Raw genomic sequence first — 17812 nt, 5'->3', positions numbered from 1 at the left:
AAAACCTACAGTTCTGCTCTCTTCCAGCAGTTTGATAGCAAACTACATCGGTCAGAAACATTTTTTTTTAAACAGCATGATCATTTATAGAGTGGAAGCAAGGATTGTTAGAGGTAGTAAGAGCTAAACTGAAGAAATCAGTGTGGGCTCTTCAGATGCTCCAGAGCCAGTCCATCAGCAGCCCAGGGGTTTTATCCCACAGCTGGCACAGGGGCTCCAAGTCACTGCTGCTGGGAATGAACACTCACAGGAAAACGCTCAGAGGTGAACAAGTCTCTTCCCACAAGCACTGCACTGTCCTAACCACACATACCAAAAAACCCCACACTCGGGAAGCTCTCTTTTCCCCAGGGAATTTACCAGGTCATTTTTCATTAACTCCTGCAGCTCTCATTCACATTGCTTGCAGCCTCCCTCCTTCCATCAGTGTCAATCAATGTTGCAGAATCTGGTCTACCCCCTGTAGCAGGTTACTCCACCTCTCCTAGCTTTGAGTGCTCTCAGAGAACAAGATAAAAAGAGAAGTAACTCATTTTCACCCCATTTCTTCAGTAGCTTGAATCATGAGCCTCCTGCCATAAATGTTCAGCCTGTGGAAGGACAGCAGGATCTCCTTATTCAAAAAGTTTCAATAGCTGGCAACATTTCCAGGTGCTCCCTGGCTTCCCCCATCCTGTCTGTGCACTCTTGCCATGCACCTTTTCCCCTCTGTAAAGCTGCACTGCCTGCCTTGCTTTTGGACTTGCTGCTCTAAAGGAGGGGCTGGGGTTGGCTGTGAACTGCCAAGTCCATTTAACTAAGGAAAATCTTGGCTTTGAGTTCTCTCCTCCATCTTATCAATCAGACCCTCTAATATCTGCTCAGTTGGGTTAGATGTTCCTCATGCCATTGCTCTGTGCACAAGTTTATGACTGTCAGGTTTTGAGCCATTCCCCCAGAACATGGCCCTTTTTTGGATTCATAATAGATGCCTAATGTCTGAAAGCCTCAGAATTAAAAGCAGAATATCTTAATGTCTTGTTGACACCACTCTCTTCTGCAAGGCTGGGGAAATGCTCCTCTAACTTGCCTTTTATCAGAGTAAATCAAATTCAAAGGGTTGCATTTCAGCAGAGAGCAGGATGCTTCAGTGACTGACCACTTGCACACATACAAATCCTTTTCAGCCTGAACAGCCTGTTAACTCACAGTATCAAGTTCTGGAAGTCCTATTAAAACTTGATGGGTGTTCAGAGGCTGTGATATCTGCTGTATCACTCCCTGTAATGGTGATGATCAGACTTGGCACTGTGCAGGAATCATGAGCTGCTCTAGAGTTCAACTGCCATACTCACTATGAGCAGGATAAAAATAATGCTAATAGTAAAGAAGTTTTTTTTAAAGTTGCAGTACAGGAATTATCCCAGCAGTATAATCAGATACTTTAAGGAAAATGTGGCTATATATTCCAAACCATGGCAATACTGAGCACAGAAAATGCTGATGAGTTCCTATTAGTTCTGACTATGAGTTTTCAGTTAGATAAACAAAAAATTGCATTTAACTCTATGTCCCCAGAAAAAGATTCATCATTTCTCTACAAGCAGTAAAGAAAGCCATATAATGAAATTCTACCAAAAAAAAAAGTATCATTTCTGTTCCAAATCATTCTGATTTGTCCACAAACAATTTTGCTTTGATTGCCTCCTTGACCATAGGGCTGGCTGAGCTTCAGCTGCATGAATACTCTGCTGTTTGCTTCCATCAAGTGCTTGCCTCACAAAGCTTCTATAATCCCAGAATATAAGAATGGTTTGGGTTGGGAGGGACCTTAAAGAGTATCCAATCCCAACCCTCTTTCTGCAGCTCCATCAGTGCATCCAAGAAACTGCTTTCCATACCTGCACAACTGGGTTATCTGAACAAAGCAACCTCTGGACTAAGAGCAGCAAGGCACTGCAAGCTGGGGCCTGGATGGCTGAAGGAAAGGTTACCTTGGAATTGTGCAGAAAGCTGCACTTGGCCCAGCCTGGGGAGTCAGGAACAGAGCATTGAGCTTGGGTGAGCCAAGGGCTCTCCCCTCTTTCCAAGCAGAGGGGAGCCTGGGTTGAAACTGTTTGCACGTGTAAAGGAGCACAGTATAAGGTGGCAGTTCATCAGATCCCTTGTTCTCAGGCCTGAGATGCACTTGAGGACCACTAGAGCAGGTGGAAGGGCTGGACTCTCAGGGAGAAGGAGGGTCTCTGCTGGAAATCAGGGGGAATGCCAAAGAGTCCTGTCTCCCATGTTGAGAAGAAAGCACAGCTCACAGCAACAAGTCTCTCTCTCCTATTGAGATGTTAAAGCAATGCCCCCCACCAAGGTAAACCATCCAGAAGAGTGCTAGATAGAAACCCAGAATCAATTCTCCATCTATGTCAACATTCAAATTAGAAAAATTGAGCTATTAAAAGCATCAGGTGCTGGAAGAAAATGAAAACCATGCATGTCAATCCCAAACATTTATTACAACTACTGTCTCTAATAAATACAATGGAATTGGAATTCCTACTGAAACTAACAGTTGCTATAGAAAAATAATAATATTTTACCCAAACAGCAATGCCACAAGAATTACATGGCAACAGCACACCAGGGTAGAAAGCATGTCAGTGTTTGATGAGGAAAACACATTGGCACCAGAAATCATGGATGGCCATTTGAACTCAATTCTGAAAGGAACAGAGAAATATTAAAACCTATTCCCTTCCCTCTGGCTATAGAAGGGGTCACTGCTGCTCTCCCCAGGTGGAGGCAAAGGGAGCAAATTCATCCTCCCTCCTCTGCTACAAGGATGGATTTTACAGAGCCAGAGCAAACACAGAAGGAGAAGCCAGGGCAGGGTGGGGTTCCTTCATGAGGAAGGAAGCACAAAGGAAGGGATTCCCTCTTCCTCCCTGGATGCTGGTGGCATAAGGACTCTCCTTACTAGACCTGGCCAAGGGAGATCAGGCTGATGCCCCACAGCTACAGACTCTTACTAATGGCTGGGGTTTCATTTCCCACATGTAAAGATCAGTACCAGGCACAAACAGCAGAGAGAATCATGTGGACAGGCTCTCCCCTGAGCAGAGCTCTGCACAAAACCTCCCGTCCTGAAGGACTATCCACAGCTACTTATTCCAGGCCACACTCTGCCAGGCTCCACTGAAAGGATTGCATTTAGCTTTTAGTGTATAAATAAGTGTTCTGCTAAATAATTAATAGTAGCTGCTGGCTGTAAAAGAGGCGGCTGTTTGGAAAGTTAAAGCAGTCTGTCATGAAATATGCACCCACCTCCTCTGTGCTCTATTTCCAGGGGCTGTTTCAGCCAACATCTTGTCCTTTTCCATGGGACCATATTGTGCAAGGAGGAGGCCAGAGCTCAAGTTCCAGACCCTCAGGGTATTGTTGAATTTAATCTCTCTCACTGGGGTATAGATCACCCCTTAAAGCACCAGAAGGGAGGGCAGGTGGTCAGTGATTCACAGACAAATGTTTGGAAATGAGAGGAAAGTGCACTCTTCTAGGCTTCTGGGTAAGGTACAGAAATTAGACTTATTGATCACATTTGATTTTAAAGCCCTCAGAGCCTCTCAGGGTTCTTTAGTTTAAGCCAAAAAAAGCAGGGCCCTCTGCCTTGATATTTTGCCAGACTACTTGCACTCTACCCTCCTAAAGAGCTCGTATAACTATAGGACATTTTTATTCATTACTACTCTATAGACCATATTTGGGGTGCAATTTTAAATGGCTCCCCTACTCTACCCCCTTAGAGTCCTGCTGCTTGGAGTGGAACTGTGCATCAGCATCCTGATGAATTAATCAGCTGCAGAAGGGCATGGTACCATTATTTGTACCTCAAAAAACACAGTTAAAGACAAAGAGAATTCTGTGATATCCAATGTGTACACAGCCAGCAGAGTGAGCCATGCATGCCACCAAACACCTGACAGGCTCCCATCAGACTAGCTCCCCATCAGCCTTGGTGCAAACTCCATGTGCCTGCACCAACCACAGGCAATCATTCTGCACACTCAGATTTTTAACTGAAGGACCTCCCAAAAGGCTTGGTCCCCCATGGAAAAAAATATTTGTGTTCTGGCAGAAAATAAAGTCTCTATGTATATGTTACCTTAAACTGAGCTTTATGGATTACAAGATATTGTGTCAAATGATGAAACATATTTTTTTGTCAGCCCCTTCCATAACCCAGAAAGTCAGGCTGGATTTCCTTGTCCACAATACACCCTGGAGATGGCTATTGAAAACCAAGTGGAGTTATGCACTCAGCCCCCAGGAGAGGACAGGAACGTAAAGGCAATTCCAGCCTGATTCAGGGGCAGTACGTTCAGAAAGACTGACAACCATTTGGATTTTTTTTTTTATTCCACACTCTGCCCCTTCAACAGTCAGTTCATGCCTCAGTAGTTCAATAAACAGAGATTTTTCACGAAAGCAAGAGGTTAATCAAAGCCTCTCTATTCCATCACAGAGCTTTAATGGTATTAGTTCTAGTTCTAGTCTCTGAGCTGAGCGTGACTCAACAAAAAAATCCCTTGAATTCCCAAGCAGGACCCTTATTCTACTGGTGGCATTTCCAAATTGAACTTTATCTAGCCAAAACAAAAAATAGATCTTTCAAAAGGAAACATTTGTTTGCATTTTGAACCAAGAGCAAAACAGTATCTGTAGGTCACAGATGACACACCAGAAATCTCTACAGAAATCTTTCATTTGGCTGACAAAGTGGCTCCTCTCAGAGAAACCCCATAAAGCAGTGGCAGGAATAAACACAAAGGAATTTAACCAGCGTACAACAAAAAGAAGAAATAGGAAGCAAGCACAGCAAACACATTTGCCTGCACATGAAAGTATGAATTTTGCACTGGCTTTCCCAAAAGCACACTTTGCAATATCCCTGCTATCCACATCTGAACCAAACATAAATAATCCTAGAGCATTTTACAGCTAATGCCCATGTAAAGGTAGAAAAGACTAGTATTCTCTCAACAAAGACAGGGAAAATGAAATACTGAAAAAAATCATTGGCCTCCAGAGGGCAAAGCATGGTAGTGGCAGCGACAGAAATCAAAGGTTCTACTCCCTGCCTTATCTTTTAACCATAAAGCATTTTTCCTCTTGTTAGGCAAACAATACCCTTCCAGTCATTTCAAGGTAAGAATTTCCATTTGTGTTAATCATCTTGCATAAAACTTCCTCTGTCTTGTATCCAACACTTAAGCACATTAAAGGGAAAGTCTCCTGGATATTGTAGTAGTTTTGTTACATGAGCACATTTCTCTGTCTAGATTAGGTTTACTGACAGCAATCATGTGTGCAGCCCTAAGTGGTCCCCACAAAAAGCTCCTCTTGCCTGTAAAAAACTGATACTAAGACTCCAAATTTTCTTGGGGGACTGCCTAGAACCTAGTCTAGAACTAAGCCTAGGAAGAGAAAGGAGAGATATTATAAACTTAGCTTGCTTCTCCCCAACTGCCATGCAACAAAAGGCAGTGCTAAATGCAAGTGTTTATGAGCAAGGTGGAAGAGACTGAATTTTCCCCTTTAGAAGCTGTTTGGAAGTCCAAGAAGCGCACACACACACAAAAAGGAGGCACACGTGGAAGGTCACCCTGGCTTAATTTACTCTCCTTGCTTCATTTTGCTTTGAAGCCACTACTTACCAAGCCCTGCCAGGTTGTCACCAGGACTGGTGGCTTGGATGATGCTGCAGCACTCACATCTGTTCTGATCAGAGATTGGTGGGACCAAACTCTGTGTCTTCTCCCTCTTTTTCTACCAAATCCTCTCAACAATAACCAAACCCTTCAGCCAGTGAGGACAAAGGTAGGGATAGGGGACTCCAGCAGAAATTACTCAAAGAATAAATAAAGGGAAGCTGTTATAATGAGGATCAATGTACACAGAGCTTGAAAACTGTGTCTGACTGGCTGGAACCGGGCTTGAGCAAACTCAGAATAAAGCCCTGTTTAAATTTCATGTGGCAAACGTGCTGTATGAAAGATTTAAGTACAAAGTCTTTGTTATCTGGGTTTAAATAGACTTCCTCTGCAGTAGCAATAGATCACTACTATGTGACAGCAGTAGTCCCTCTGAAATAAGTTAGTGGCCTCCTTTTAATTCCTAGCACAGATGTGACCACATCTGACTTGCTCACAAATAGTCCCTGTGACAGGATACAGACACCACAAAACATGTTATTCAATGAAATATATTGGCATTGGTATAAGAGTGGACACATTTTAATTATCTCACATGGTGGCAAACATTTTCAGCTCCCAGAAAAGCAATAGGACAACAGAAAGTGTGGGAAACAATTAACTACCAAAAAAAAAAAAAAAAAGCATAAAGACCAAATAGCTTCTAACAGGCTGTTCCAGAGCCTGAGAATATATCTCTTTTTTTTGTGAAAGAAATCTTCAAAAAGTACAGTTTTAGTAATCACCCACAAACCTGTAATCCTTGGTAAATTTTCAAAATTGATGCAGAAAATCTGCAGTTACTTGGGTTGCTAATAGAACTATAATAAAGGGGTTTAGCAATTTTTTTTAGTGGCTTAGCTTGTCTACCCCATCAAGCAACATATACAGAGTTTGGCTACTGCATTGATTGACTTTTAGGAGTCCTAGTTAGGCAGCCATTCTACTGCACAAATGTTGTGTCTCAGCTGAGTTCACAGCACAGATCATTCTGTTGGAAGTGGATAGCTAATTGACAGCCTTAGGAAAGGGGAAAACAGTACCAGAATAGATGGACTGTAATAAAACATCTGATACAGCATCTCACAAAAGTTTTATTTGAAGAGTTAAATGAGTTCAAATTGGCTTCCATTGGAGCATTAAACTATGAATTGAAAAGTGATGAAGAGCCATTAACCAAGCCAGAGCAGGAGATTTGCTGCATCAGGTCAGGGGAATGTTTTGTGGGCTGCCTCAGAGCACCGTGCAAAGCCTGCTTTTACTCACCTCCATTCCCCTGGGCTGGGGCACTGACAGCATGGTGATTCCACCTGCCCTCTCCAGTAATCCCACCAGGAAATCAAAGCAAGGACCCAGTCCTGCAGGGCACACACATCTGTGACTGCAGCCCCAACTCCCTGCCCAGGCGTTTTGGTTCTGTCATTGTGACTTTGGCAGGAAGCTGCTGCCCTTCAGATCATCTCTCAACACCACCTTCTCAGCCTTTTGCTGTCCTACACACATCAAGAAACAGCTGCTGAAGGGCATTATGCAAGAGGCTGTTGTTTCCAGCTCAGCCACGGGATGTCTGAGTGACCTTGGGAAAGTCAGGCTTGCACCCTTTAGTGCTGTTTAGCTTTTTGAATTTTTTGGTGAGTTACTGGTGAGAAGCAGCAGATCTTGATAACATCACTCAAGCAAGAGGGACACATTTATTAGAAACTGCATTGAGAAGGTGCATTTAAAATAATCATTAAATTATATTAAGTCTGGCATCAGAGTTAAGATGTTTTGCCTGTGACATCAAAATATCATGTGTATTGTGATAATTTTGGCGCCACCACACAACATCTGGAGAGCGTGGTCACTAACACTCATCTATCGTGATGATCACTAGAGTCACTCCGTCAAAAACCAGAAAACACATCTATAGGTTCTCTCTTCATGCATGGCTCTCCTCAGACTATACCTTAATTACCTATTTTTGGGAGCTTCCACTGCTGACACTCCAGAGAAAGCACAAGCCAGAAATTCCTGAGGAAATATTGCAACTACTTGTTATGTTCAGAAACACCAACGCATTAGAGACCCACAAACGGTGCCATTTGAAGGAAGCCTCACTGAAACATCCCAGATGGGATATTTATGGGCTTTCTGGGTGGTCCTAATGACCGTGGGACTGCTGCAAGTTAATGGGTCAGAAGAAGGAAGCGGTGAGGCTGAACATCAGGCAACACTCACCACCAGGGTGGTCTGGCTGAGCCTTAAAACACATTTCTGCGAGGAGCTAAGCCACATGAACTGTCACATTTGGGCTGGGGAACCAAGGGATGTGCATGTGCACAGGTGTGCACGCATGTGAGAAGACACCTACAGGCAAAACTCATCTGCAAACCACCCTCCAACCACTTCTCCACCAGGGAGCCTTTTCACCACCTTCTGAAATCATCTGAAAAAGTTTAAAGCCAAAGAGAAATAGAAGAAGGGTCAAACAGCTCCCTTCCAAGTATTGTTTCACGCTAAAAATCATACCAGCTTTCATCAAGTGCACAAGTTGAAGTATTTCAAACTCTTTGCTTTATATTCATTGATTATTGACTTCACCCTCTGGCATCATTTAGCTTTCTGAAATCACACAAGATTACATGTGCAATATCGACCTTATCAAATGGCTGAAAACACCGAAAAATTGGGGGTTTAACTTACCCATGATTAGGCATTGAAAAGAAACAAAAGAGGTGAAAGTACTGGGCAGCCTCTCCATTCAGAAATGATAAAATACAACTCAGAAGGTCTGCAAGAGCCCTTATCAGCTGAAAAGTTGGCCTTCTCCTAGGTAAAAAGAGTTTTCTAACACCTTGGGATGAGCTATGAGAAGCTAGTACCAACACCCCTCTCCAGCAAAGCCACATTTACAAACACAAAACGTGTTGCAGCTTGGTTAAGTTTGAAAAAAAAAAAAAACTTTCAAAGAGGATGTAAGTTTTGTGAGCTCAGCCAAAATTCCTGGAAACTTTTCTGAAAGAAAGAAAAGAAAAATGCTCTTTTTCTCCTTCTGCAGTGAACAGAAACCCTGAATTTTTGCAAATGGTCACCAGGAGTCATTTATCACTCAAATCAGGCTGCTTGTTTCTGTAATGAATGAGGAGTCCCATGCAAGGAGCAGCAAGACAGCTGTCATAATTCATTGGGCTGGTAGTAAATGACAGGAGTCATACAAGCTTAGAAAGAAAAGAAAAAGGAAAGGCTTTACATTAGGTTTTTAGCCTAAAGGGAAGTTTTATATATAGACAATAAAGACATTCTGACTTCTGATTTATGGCAGAATAAGGAAGGGAAAGCTCTGGCCTGCCTCCAGGTGAATTGCTCCCAGCAGTGCACTGTGGTGCAGAGAGGAGATTGGGAATGGCCACAGTGCTGTGGAACAACCAGGGTCCTGCTGCTCTGCTGGGCACTGCCAGCACTGACACGCTCTGAACCCGCTGCAAATGAAAAGTCCATTAGCTCCATCCTCAGGGTGAGCCAGCACAGCTGATGGCTTCATATCAGTATTTCTACCTCCCACAAGCTCAAGGAGCTCATAGATCCTCTCTACCCATGATCAGAGGTAAGAGGAGCTCCCCCAGCCCACACAGCAAGTGTGCTGGCTCAGGCACCGAGCCCTGGGGGAAGCTGTGCCCGTGGGAGCTGGCCCACGAGGAGTCAGCCTTAATTCCTGCTGCACAGCTAACACATGGCATTAACAGGGGGCTGCTTCTCTTGCCTGTCGTGCCATCGGTTTTAAATAGTCAAGTCCTAATCTCCCAATCAATCATCTTCACAATCAGCTCGCTTTAGTCATCCATCAAACGCGTTTCTGCGGGCAAGCAGGAAGTGTTATTTAGAAAGGAGGCAGCAATTTTTAAACCTCCATTTTTCTTCAGCTGCCTGAATTAAAGAAAAATTAGAGTCCCTGCAGATGTGTCTGACATCACAACAGAGTCATACTGCAGCGTTCTGCTCTAGCAGGGCAAAGGCCCCACATGGAGGAAATCAGCTGAATGGACAAGATCTACTGAATGACCAATGCTGCACGAGTGCACCACCCTTGATTCATCGACCAAATGTGCCCAGCTTTGGGCTTTACCTCCCTGAAGAGTCAGTGAATGCTCAGTGACCACAGGACCTCAAATACCAGCTACCAAAATGAAACTCCATAAGTAACAGGAATTATGAAATATGGCCTATTTTCATGCTGTTCAAATTCATCCAGCACAGGAACTCTTGGAAGATAGTTGAATTCTGGAGTGAATGTAAAGCTGTTGAACTTTAAGGAGGAGAGTTCCAGAGGCACAAATGGCACTTAACTTCCAATTATGCCTTGGAGAAAGTTCCACTAATGGCTAATTTAGCTGATTTATTTTCATAACCTTTAATTACTTCACACCATTCCTTTTTTTAACTGAACAGTATAATCAGTTCAACAAAGCAGCTGGAAAACAATGGGCAGACTAAAAATGGTCTGCTCCAATGCCAGGTTTTCTTATGCAGGTTTAAATTCTTTATCAATTTTCTGTAATTATACATCTCAATAAGTGGGAATACTCACACTTAATTACAACGTCTACATACCACAAATAGTAGCTAACAGGAAATCTGATTATGAGTATTTTATCTCAATGAGATTTTACCAGTGTTATAGGGAGGAGCTAGCTAGGGATGAAGACCATAGTTTTGTTTTGACTAGTATCAAGTCAGAGGCTTCTCCTGTTTTACTAACACAAGCTATAATATTCGTGAAGTTTATTGTTTTGACAGCTTGCAATACCAGTACCCAGGAGATCCAGCAGGGCCAAACAGTGAGGGAAAACTGTGCCATTTCAGGTCTTCTCACAAGCTATTCCCTTGTGCCACAGGTGGAGGCTGAAACATTTGCAAAGCATCCAGCGTGATCCAGAGGCACATTTCCTCGAGCTGAACTCCTGGCTTTTATTTAATTTTAAACATCGAAGTCTTAATTAAGGTGTTTTAAGTGCCCTGGGGATTTCCGAAGCCTTCTGGCTGGAGCGTGGCCGCAGGCAGGGCCGGGCGCTGGGGAGCGAGGGGAGAGCCGGCGCTGCCTCGCAAAAGCAAGAAGCGATTGCCCTCTAGTGCCCAAAGCAGGCCGAGGATGCACAGCCCGGGGAGGGGGAGTTCACGATTCTTTCCCAGTTACCTGCCTCTCTCGTGCTGACCGAGCAGGCCTTTTGCAGTCAGCTCTTTTGGGGGAGGGGGACACATGACCCAGCCCTGGAGGCTGCCCCTCCCGCTGAGAGCAGGAGTCCTGATCTGATAAACCCCTGAGTGAGTCCTCAATGTCACCCAAACTCCAACACCGTCTTGCAGAGGATGCTTCAGTCGATCCAGCGTTATCTTTTGAAGGAATCTTAATTGGAGGTTTAATAAGAAGTGAAATCCCAGCAAGCAGACAATTGTAGAACAAGGGAAGCACCAAAGCAGAGCAAATACTCTTAAGATTATCAGGATGACTTCAATTTCCTAGTGGTAGCTGTGATTTCTCTTACATTTGTTCTCTCACACATAAGAAATGAGTAAATGCAGATGAGGTTTCCTATTTCTGGCCCTACCTCACTCACCTCTTGGCCAGTTGTGTGACACAGACTCACTGCTGGAACAGCCCACAATCCAAGGGTATCAATATCTCCTTCCAAGCTTCCAGCTGAGGAAGGTAAATCAGATAAGAGCTTGAACCTGCCAGAGTCACAAATGGTGTCAGAAAACTAAATACTAAATTTCTAAATACTTCTAATACTTTTCTAAATTTCTAAATACTTCTTACAAGCATTTTCCACTTTTGGGCGCAAACCTTAAGATGAATGGTTTTCAGAACCCAAGTCAAAAGTGTAATCTGAGTTAATGGAAGAGGACACGTCAGCTGGGAAGGATCTGCCTGGAAAAAGCATCTCTTCCCTGCAGTTCCAAAATCATTCGTTGTTTACTGTCTCACATTGTTCCAATAGACAAACAATATCAATAATTCACAAAGATGTTAATTCCTGCTTAAATCCATAGAGCAGCACAGGCTATTTACTTAGTTAGCTTTGACTGTCTCTGAATCATGGGGTTTACTGTTATCAATGGCAATTTGTCGTGAACTGAGGCAGAACTGCCAGGAATTGCACAAGGGCTTCAGAGCAATGAGGTTTAAGCACCTCATACTTCATCCATACAGGGGCAGATCAGAGGCCGAGGGCTTCAGCCAGCGGTGTCATGGACCAGCACACACACCAGCTACTTGCCCACCTAGCACTAAAACAGCTTCCTTGAGGTACTTCTCCTTCTACCCAGCACCTCCCATTGATCCCTGATGAAGGCAGAGCCAAGCACAGCTGCACCCTGCAGTTGCAGCAGCCAGCTCATTCACTTGGAAAATCCCCACAGAATCTTTATAGTTCCTAAACCAGACCATGAACTCTGATTGTTCCAATGCAGAATGGAAACTGGGGAGAAAGCCCTACAAATCTCTCCTCAAACTCCTGTCGTGTCTTTCACTTTGGTCACATTAGTTTTCCAACCCAACACAGAATGTATCCCTTATGTAATTTGAAGTTGAGGTAGAACATGGTCCCAGATTTATCAAAGATTCACTTTGTCCAAATTTTGCCCCTAAAATCTTCTATTGTTCCCATCTGCAATAGCAATAATGCATTTTAGATAAGAAAAGTAGATGAGGAGATGTACATTCTCAACAAACTTTCTTCAGAGTTAATTTCTGTATCCTAAGAACACGGGGGAGCTGTTTAATGCAGCTTATCTTAATGCACCAAGAAAGCAAGTGACACTGAGTGCTCCTTGAACTACTCCGAAACTTCCCTCTTGACTCACATTACCAGTATCAATCACCAGCCTTATTAATGTGTGGTTTTAATTGCTTTATGGATTTTGTTTTACTTACTCCTCTTTTACTTCTTGTTGCAGATAATGTTAAGAGTCCTCTTCATTGATTATTGGCAGCTGCTGCATTCTGAGAAAACCTCTTCCAATTTGTCTTTCCGGATCCTTTGACTTCCCGCTCCGAGAGCCTTACAGCCTCCCCAAACACCTCATAAATGCACTGCAATGGTCACATGAACACCTTGGAAGGGGAACCTCTGCAACTCCTCATTCCCATGGCACATTAGGAGGAGCACCTGGAAGAGTGCTAAGTCCAGCAGGAGCTGGAAGCCCTGCCAAAGATGAATCTCATCGGGAAGCTCCGCAGAAGCTTCCGAACTCTGGTCATTCTCCTGGCCACCTTCTGCTTGGCAAGCATTGTCATCTCTGCCTATTTCCTCTACACTGGCTACAAGCAGGAAATGGCCCTCGTGGAAACCACTGGGCAAGCAGAGTGCGAGGACCTCAAACTTCTGCCCTACAGGTCCGCGGAGCTGCGAACACCTAAGCCAATTGATCCCTCTAGGACTGATCCCACTGTGCTCCTGTTTGTGGAAAGCCAGTACTCCCAGCTAGGGCAAGACATCATAGCCATCCTCGAGTCCAGCAAGTTTCAGTACCACATGGTCATTGCACCAGCCAAGGGGGACATTCCCCCTCTCACAGACAACGGGAGAGGGAAGTACACCATCGTTATATACGAGAATATTTTAAAGTACGTGTCCATGGACTCGTGGAATAGAGAGCTTCTGGAAAAATACTGTGTGGAATACAGTGTTAGCATAATTGGTTTTCATAAAGCCAACGAGAACAGCTCCCCGAGCAGCAGACTGAAAGGGCTGCCCCTGCAGCTGTACAACAACGTGGCCCTCCGAGACTGCGTGGTGAACCCTCGCTCGCCCCTGCTGCGCATCACCAAAGCGCCCAGGGTGGAGCAGGGCCCCCTGCCCGGCCAGGACTGGACCGTGTTCCAGTTCAACCACTCCACCTACCAGCCCGTGCTGCTGGGCGAGCTGCAGCCCGCCAGGCCCACCCCCACCACGCTGCCCCGTGCTGCTCTCTATGCAACCGTCATCCAGGACCTGGGCCTGCACGATGGCATCCAGAGAGTCCTCTTTGGGAACAACCTGACCTTCTGGCTCCACAAGCTCATCTTCATCGATGCCCTCTCCTTCCTGTCAGGAAAGAAGCTGACGCTCTCCTTGGAGAGGTACATTCTGGTGGACATCGACGACATCTTCGTGGGGAAGGAGGGGACGAGGATGAACGTCCACGATGTGAAGGTAAGGCAAGAACTGGGGGATACCATCCCAGACCTGTGTGTGTGCTAATGGGTGTTTAAAAGCAGACAAAGCTTGAAAAAGCTGAGCAGCTCTCTTTCCTGGTAAGGGCTGGAAGTGCACAGGTGCAGCCAGCAGATACATAAACCACAACCTAAGATTAAAAGCCATTTTTCCCACATACATAGATGCACTTATGGATGTGTATATGTAGGAGCATACACATGTGTGTTGCACATATATAGTATCTTCTAGAGGCCTGTTCCGTATTATTTCTCTCACTATTGCTGTCAAGTAGCCAGAACAGTACAAGACGGTTGCCTTTTTAAACCTCACCATCACTGAATTTCAAAAAAACCAAAAAGAGCAAAAGAAAAAAAAGAACCTGAAGAAGTCACAGCCCCAGCATGACTTGTAAGAGTTAGCAGGATAATTTTCATTACCAGACTAGCAGGTAAGCATTTAAAGTTAGCAGTTACAGGGTGGAAGCACAGCATGCACTTGAGCAAGTGACATAATCATCTGACAGAGTGAAAGGCCCACAGACTACTCACTGGGGGCTCATCTACACTTATTTTCCTGATTTGTTGTATCTAGGGACACCATTAAATTTGTTCAGAGTAATTCTCAAAGATGTGTGCAACTTGGAAAGAATAGACAGAGCTCAACAGCATGACAGTTATTTCTCGTCATTTTCCACATGTGGGAATCATAGTCAGAGATTAATTGAATCCCTAAGCATGCAATATCACATTCTCCAGCCTTTATTCTGGAGGGTTTTTCCTGTAAATACCCAATGCTTTCAGGAACAATAAGCAAGCCTTTTGTTTTTAAAAGCAGACTTCTATTTAATTTCTAAACCCTTATTTCCAGTTCTACAATTTCTATATTCATCTGCCTCCTCTCCAGACCACTGGGTATCCAAATCCCCAGCAACAGCAGTAGTCTTACCTACAATTGAAACAATTTTGCACATCAGAACACTTGGGGTAATTCCATTAGCCAGGCCAGGTGTATGAATGCTCATCAGGGCTGATTCTGAGCACCAAGCACTTGGAGTGCCTGGTGCCTTTGAGATCTGAGCACTGCACACAAGCCCAGCAATCAAGTGCTCTCTCTCTGGAAATACATGGGGAGATGCTCTGAGCAAGGGCTCATACACAAGGGAAAATTCTCCCCAAAAGCACTTGTGAAACAAGTTTTTCAGCAATAGCTTCCTGCCTGCACCTTTTTGAGAGTGTCTTTCTGACATGGTTTGCTGCACTAGGGAAGCCTGTTACTGTTCCACAGCATTTAAAGAGTCCCCACTGCCAGCAGAGCAGTGTCCACACAGGGACACTTGGAGATTCAGAGCTGAGCCCTCACTGGAATCACCTCATTATGCAGGAAAAAACCCAAGTCACCCCCATTACTATCCAGCAATCAACAACACTGCCAGGCAAACCTTGCTAGCTGTGCTTGGCACAGCAGCCACGCTTCCGTGCTCATTATAGGAGACACAGCAGAGAACTCCACATCCAGGGCCTGCAGAAAGAGCTGGATGCTGTTAAAAGCACTCAGAATTATATTTATGTGCTGCTTGTCTAGATCCATCTGAAAACCAACCAGTCCACACTGCTGAATCTCTAGACAATAACAAGGAAAAACATCTGCTGGGATTCAGACCTTTTTATTATTTTTTTTTTCTAAAGCAATGCATGGTGAGCCTTCTTTCATTCATTATGTTTGAGTCAGGGTACAAAGGGAAGATTTCATTTTTCCCACATTCCTCCAGTGCCAAATTACCAGCCCACTTTCCTCACAAAAACACCAGAAGTGCCACTCACAGGATAAATCCCCTCCTCACCTCACACAAGCAATCACACCACAAACACTAATCACAGGGAGAAATCTTCTGCAAGCACGGGCTCAGAAGCAACCTTCCCCTCAAGCTCTCTTTTGGGGACAATAAAAAGTTTATCTCCCCTTTTTAGGTGAATGTTTCACACATAAATCCACCCTGTAACTTGGGCACCCAGAGATACTCTGTCCTCAGCATTATGGATTTCATTTGAAACCTGGCAGAGATTTGTTCCTCAGGCCATCTCAGAAACACTTGCTACACCAATCAGTCTGTTCCTACACACTGGGCATTCCCAGCATACATTAACCCACAGAACAGAATCCTGTTAATGAGCCTAACACTGAAAGCAGAGTGCACTTTGGTTAGTTTACAGAAAAGGGTAATTACAGCCAGTTAGAGAACAATCTCCCAAGTCACTGGGGAAGGAGGCAATTAAGAACCAGCAGACCTGCCTTCACCTTGTACTGCACAGCAGCTTTGCTTGAGAGGCAAAAATAACTACTTAGGAGGCTGATATTTCAGTGATGGCAAAGCCTTGCCCTGCCTATGGGAGGAGGGGCTGTGGCTGCTCACAGAGAGCAGAGATTTAGGGACCCTCTGCTGGCTCTCTAAAGGTGCCATGCCCACCCAAATCCCTCAGGAATGCTTTCATACCCAGCCAGTCTCCTGATAACAATATTGGCACGTAACAGTAATCAAAGAAGTCGACCTGTGCCTGTGTAATTACTTCCTGCAACCCAAATTCCCTCACAAAGACATTTCTCAATTAGGTGCCTCAGGGAGATATTTACACACACACACACACACACTTTTATAAAGGGTGGCATCAGCTACAGAAACAGAGATTAGAGAACAGGGTTATTATGGGCTCTCTTTACCACAGAAGATCTCCTAGTCCCTGGTGTTGAAGAAGTTGTGCAAGGTCATGTCTGGCTAAGTAATTAACAGGAACTCAGCACAGGCACAGAAAGCTGTTTTTCCCAGCTTTGTGGAATTCTATCTTGAGCCTAGTGAGCCTCTGCAAATTAATTTCTCCCTTTCTTGCTGCCAATATATTATCTCAGTGCTTGATTTTCAAAGGCAAAAGAATTCTCCAGTTAGTTTGCAGAAACTGTGAATTTGTGTTCTTGTAAATGATACTGGTTCCCAGCCACACGAGTCCAGTATCACTGGCATCAGTGATTTGGCAAAAAAAAACCCTGGAAACGTCTTTTTATGCTTTCTGTGGGAGAGCCACACAGAAAAAAGACAAAGCTTTCACCTTTAAAGTTTGCCTTTAACTGAGCACAAAGAGGGTTGCATTACCCAAACGAGGAGTAAGAACTTGCTGAAGTATTGCTATTTTTTCTGTTGCCATAGTATGAGCCAGTACAATATTTACTCACCCAGGAAGAGCTCCAGGCAGCCACCAGGGCTTTTCCAGCACCTTTCACAAATACACCTCTTATTGTTAACTCAAAGGCCCTGCAAGAGCACAGTGCAAGCTAAGGCATTTACTGATAAAAAAGCACTCCAAATGAAGCAAAAAGCTTTGGCCTTTCCCTTTCTACCTCCCTCTCAGCTCTAGGATTTAGACCACAACACACCTCCTTCTGGGTGGAGTCAGGAACCACCTGCTCCCCTCTCTTCTCCCACTCTCCCAGCTGGAGCTGATGAGATAATCAAGGAGAAATTGCCTGTCCCAGCAGCACCATATCCCAGAGTCCCCTTCTCTAAAAGCTCCATTTCCCCTTTCTGTAACCCCTCTGTCACTATAGGGATGGGAGGATCCTGGGACTTTCTGAGCTGCAGTAAAATGATGGAGCCATGCCTGGCAATGTCCTTTGTGTTAGTGCTGACTGCAGGCCTCCCTTCTCCCTGCAGCCTGTCTGCCTTCTCCTGCTGCCTCCTCCTCTGAGCTCCAGTCCACTTCCTTCAGTGGAAATAACAGTTTGTCTCTGACACCCCCACTGCCACAGTCTGCACTTTGTCTTTGACCTTCACCATCATTAAAATGCCTGGAACACTTAAAGCCTGTGATTTCTGGCTCATTTTAGTGTTTTCAAGACAAAATTCATGTTGAAGTTGCATCTTTCCTG

The 17812-nt window shown here is 44.5% G+C and overlaps 1 protein-coding gene across 1 annotated transcript in view; it reads left to right on the top strand.

Moving 5' to 3' along the window:
• Positions 1–17812, top strand: part of LOC103821398 (bifunctional heparan sulfate N-deacetylase/N-sulfotransferase 4) — a 112624-nt gene that overhangs the window by 39452 nt on the left and 55360 nt on the right. Inside the window, exon 4 of the mRNA XM_030239250.2 lies at positions 12657–13894. Coding sequence (XP_030095110.2) covers positions 12914–13894 — 981 coding nt within the window. The 5' untranslated portion in view covers positions 12657–12913. The remainder of the gene's footprint in view (positions 1–12656; positions 13895–17812) is intronic.

The sequence above is a fragment of the Serinus canaria genome, chromosome 4, assembly GCF_022539315.1.
Source record: "Serinus canaria isolate serCan28SL12 chromosome 4, serCan2020, whole genome shotgun sequence".
Lineage (NCBI taxonomy): Eukaryota > Metazoa > Chordata > Aves > Passeriformes > Fringillidae > Serinus > Serinus canaria.
The sequence above is the reverse complement of the archived record's forward strand: the minus strand, read 5'-3'. Positions and strand labels throughout refer to the sequence as shown.